Source organism: Plasmodium falciparum (assembly GCF_000002765.6).
Source record: "Plasmodium falciparum 3D7 genome assembly, chromosome: 5".
In the NCBI taxonomy this organism is placed as follows: domain Eukaryota; phylum Apicomplexa; class Aconoidasida; order Haemosporida; family Plasmodiidae; genus Plasmodium; species Plasmodium falciparum.
In genome coordinates, this window is record NC_004326.2 from 1,090,001 (window position 1) to 1,095,320 (window position 5,320).

At 20.2% G+C, this 5,320-nt stretch overlaps 1 protein-coding gene across 1 annotated transcript; it reads left to right on the forward strand.

Annotated features, from left to right (window-relative positions):
- Positions 1-929: 929 nt before the first annotated feature.
- PF3D7_0526500 (conserved Plasmodium protein, unknown function) lies at positions 930-5,084 on the forward strand (the record flags this gene model as incomplete). Its single annotated transcript, XM_001351785.1, has 1 exon — positions 930-5,084. One exon carries the CDS (start codon positions 930-932, stop codon positions 5,082-5,084), a length of 4,155 nt encoding a protein of 1,384 aa, XP_001351821.1.
- Positions 5,085-5,320: the final 236 nt, after the last annotated feature.

The window sequence follows — 5,320 nt, forward strand, 5'->3', positions numbered from 1 at the left end:
ATGCTCAACCATATAGACATGAAATAACTTAGAAATTAAGGATTCATATATAAATATGGAATTATTATATCAATATATTTTATATGACTACATCGTGATATATATATATATATATATATAATATATTTACTTATGATAAATAAAAAGAAGATTTGAAATTTGGGGTATATAAATTAGGAATAAAGAAAATCTATAAAAATTCATATATTTTTATTATATAAAACATATATATTATAATTATTATTATTAAATTTTTGATATTTATAAAATATGTTTTTTTTAATTTTTTCTATATAATATATATTTATGAATACATTATGAAATATATATGAAGTATAATAAAAAATAAATATATATATATATATATATATATATATATATAATAAATATATGTACAGAAATTTTTTTTATTTTATTTTATTTTATTATTTTATTATTTTTTTTTTTTTTTTATATTTTTTTTTTTTTTTTTTTGCCAAGTACAATTGTATATTCCTTCGAAAAATAAAGAAATATAATATTATATATATTATAAAATATTATTAATTTTATAAAATATATATATATATATATATAAATATATTATAGCTCATTTGGGAAAACATAAAATTTATATTATATAAAATTAAAATAAATAAATATATATATATTTATATATAATTAATATCATTCCCATGTTTGTATTATTTTATTTTTTATTTTTTTTTTTTTCAGTATGTTTATAATAGTTTTTCCCTTTAAGATAACACTATTATGAGATTATTTATACACGTTAAGACTGTTTCTTGTTTTTTAAGAAAACATACTTGTTTTTATAAACATTATAATAATATTATTATTTTATTTTGTTATATTTTTTTTTTTTTTTTTTAACATACATTCTTATGAATGATATGAAATATTTTTATATCGTAGAATGAATTGTGAATATGTTTAAAAGTAACAAGATATTATCTGTTGAAAGTAACGAATATGGAGTTATGGAATTAGTAATACCAAAGCAATTATTTGTTAGTCGTTTAAAAGTAGATGATAAAACAAGGAATATTTATGATGATTTTAATGTTGAGGAATATGTACTTGAAGTTAGTGGAAAGGGGAACATCGAAATGAATGAAAAAGAAAATAAAAAGGATAGTTGTAATTATAGTGAGAATTTAAAAAATGAGTTAAATAATAATAGAGTAGAAGATGGAAAGGAAAAAAAAATAGATGAAAATGTATTTAATAATAAAAATGATAAAGATGATAAAGATTTATACAAAGAAGAACTTTATTTTTTACGAATGAACCCATTACATTTAAATAGATGGTATAAATTTTTAGAAATGTATGAAGATGAAGAAGAGATATATGAACAGTTTTTATTAATATTTCCTCGATGTGTTTATTATTGGAATAAATATGCAGAATTAAAAATAAAAAAGAAAGAATATAAAGAAGCTTATGAAATATTTAGAAAATGTATAGATTCAAATATTTATGATTTAAAATTATTTTTATCTTTTTTATATTTTACTTATCATACATCTTCAATACATGAATATATAAATTTTCTATTTGAAGCTTTAAAATGTGTAGGTAGCGATATAAAATCTGGTACTATATGGGTAGAACTATTATATATATTAATAAAAATATATAATACAAATTTAATAGCGAATAATGAAATTACGAAATTGTTATATGACCCATTTAAACATACGCATCATGGCAATAGAAATATGAACCCTTTAATACCAACCGAAGAAGAACAGAATGTTTATAAATCTAATATACCTACTATGAATAATTCAAAAATAAGTTATTTCGATCATTATATTAAAGATGGGAAGTTAAGAAAATTTTATCAAAAATGGTTACATCATGCAACCAAATATTTAGATAAAGTATGGAAATGTTATTGTGCATTTGAAAAAGCTAGTGATAATTTTAATTCTGCTTTGAGTTCGGGGGCAAATACGAATGCGAATTCGAATTCGAGTTCTTTATCAATATATAATAATCAATATTTAAATTCCAAAAATGCTTTTAAAGAATTATGTATTATATATAAAGAAATGAATGTCGATAAAAAATGTAAAATTATTCTTCCCATAAATAAAAAATGGAAAATAGAAAATAGCATTCTCTATATTAAATGGATGAAAATTATTAATTTTGAAAAAACCAATCCATTAAAATTAACCATTCCTTTAGTTTTTAAAAGAATTAAATATACATACGAACAAGCACTTATACATTTACAATTCAATTCCGATTTATGGTTCTCTTATTTTCAGTATTTATTGTTGAACAAAAAATTTGTCTATGCCATACGTATTATGAGAGAAGCCATAGAAGTATATTTACCTTTTGATGAAATATTAAAATTAAATTTTGCTTATTTTTTTGAAAAACATGCATTAATAAATCAAGCTCATTATGTATACCAGTTAATGATAAATGAAGTTTCGAAGAAGCAGAAAAAAAAATTCGCCTTGTCCTTTTTGTATGAGAAGGACAAGTTTAGGAAATTCCCTTACACTATCTTGGAAAATACGGCAAAGGGTAAAGGCAAAAATAAGGATAAGGAACAGAAAATTGATGTTAAAAGGGACATGTCTAACAAAGTAGAAGATGGAATCCATAACCATTCGTTAGAAAAAAAATGTGTACATTTCTCTGATGTCTCACCAAGCGACTTCCCACAAGATGATGATAAATGTGCACAGAGGGATTCAAGAAAAGAGGGTCAAAGTAAAAAGAGAAGAGGTGTTAAAAAAGAACAAGGAGAAGAAGAAAGGAGTAAAGCGATGAATGTTGGAGAATATAAAAATGTAAATAAAAGGATAAAAATGAATGACATGAAATGTGGTAATTATAACGATTGTGAGGTTAATGAGGAAGATGGTAATAAATGTGGAGACAATGATGAAGATGGTAATAAATGTGGAGACAATGATGAAGATGGTAATAAATGTGGAGACAATGATGAAGATGGTAATAAATGTGGAGACAATGATGAAAATGGTAATAAATGTGGAGACAATGATGAAAATGGTAATAAATGTGGAGACAATGATGATGATGGTAATAAATGTGGATACAATGATGAAAATGGTAATAAATGTGGATACAATGATGAAGATGGTAATAAATTAGTATACAATGATGAAAATGGTAATAAATTAGGAGACAATGATGAAAATGGTAATAAATTAGGAGACAATGATGAAAATGGTAATAAATTAGGAGACAATGGTATACCCTCAAAAATTGGGAGCCACCTAAGTGATGATGAAATAAGAAGAAGATTTCATAAAAGTGATTATGAAAAAATTGAAGAAAGAAAAAAATATTTTGTAAAATATTTTCATATCAAGAAAAGGAAAAGACGAATATTCGTTTTTACGCACTTTTTAAATTTTATTAAACGTAATTATGATGAAACCATTTGGAGGTATTATGTAGGTTTAATATTAAAAGAAGAAAGATGTTGTGAAGAAATATATTATTATTGTGCTAATGTTGAAAGGAGAATATTAAATAATGAAAAGAGAGCAATGTATATTATGAATGAAGGATATAAAAAATTTACAAGTAAGAAAAAGTTTTTATTATTTTATATAAATTTTTTATTAGAAAAAGGATATATTAATAATATTCGAACATTAATATATGAGTATATACATGAAATATATAAAAAATTTTATAATAGTTATAAGGAAAATAATAATATCATTGATAAGAAAATATATAAAACAAAAATATCACAAAATGAATTTAATTTATTTGAACCAAATTATTTAATATTATTAAAAAAAAAAAATAAATCATGTGAAAAAATATGGAATATATTAATACATATAGAAATATTTTATGGTGATATACGTAATTTAAATAAAATTTATGATATGAAAATTAAATATGATTCTGGTTATAATTTAGAAGAAAATAAACATATCTTATTAGACTATGATACACTAAATGTATATAATGAAAACGAAAAAAAAAAACAAAATGCCTTTTTAGATAATTTCTATACTGATGAATATAATCAAAATAATATGACAAATATATTATGTAAAGGTTATCTAGAAAATTTAAAAAAAAATGATATAGAAACCTTACAATTTAAAACTAAATTAATTAATTCACAATTATTTGGAGGAATATCTCTAAAAAAAACCTATTCCATTTTTAGAGTTAATAATCCTAATGTTTTTTCAAATTTATCTTTTTATGATTATATTATAAAAGAAAAAAAAAAAAATAAAATTAATCATAATGAAGACAATCATAAAATATTGGATAATAATAAAGTGTATATAAAAAATAATCGGGAATCGTTAATAACCCTTAAGGATGGCTGGAATAATAATAATGATAATAATAATGATAATAATAATGATAATAATAATGATAATAATAATGATGATAATAATAATATTAATGATAATAATATGGAAGAACCATATTTAAATAAAAATCTTTTGAATTATATAAATATGAATAGAAATTCTACATATAATAGATATTCTATCTTTTCCGAGTTTTTCTGTTTCGGTATTAAACAGGATAGTTGTTTTACAAACATTGATAATAATCCTAAAAGAAATAATGAGATGGATGAAAAAAATGATGATGAGAATAACATACAATCAAATTTAAAAAATTGTGTAAATTATATTATTAGGCCAGATTTAAAAACTATGTTTGTATATAAACCATTTGAAAATTATGAATTTGTAGAAACCGAAAAAAATGATATAGATAAAAAAAAAAGAGATAAAGAAACAATTAATATGTCTTTTAAAGACAGTTTATATTATAAACATAATCGTAATAATAAAAATGTTTATGATGAAAAGTATAAAAAAGAATTTGTACGAAAAAGAGAATATATTACTATGCCCAATATTATTAATGATTTCTTATGTTTATTACCTCAACAAAATAATAATATTAAATTGTCAGATAATTCAATAGATTATTTAGTTAATTCTTTACAAAACTTAAATATACCAAAACTTGAAGACTTCCCATATGAGCCAATACCCGTAAAGGACATTTTACAAATCAAAAATGCTTTAAACGAATAAATCAATATATCAAAATGTGACATAAAAGAAAAAAAAAAAAAAAAAATATATATATATATATATATATATATATATATATAGATATATATTTAATTATTTTCAACGATTTTTTTATATTTATTTTTTTTTTTTTATTTATTTATTTATTTATTTTATTTTTTTTTTTTTTTTATTTATTTATTTATTTTTTATTTTTTTTTTTTATTTTTTTTTTTTATGGTAGATAATAAATGGGT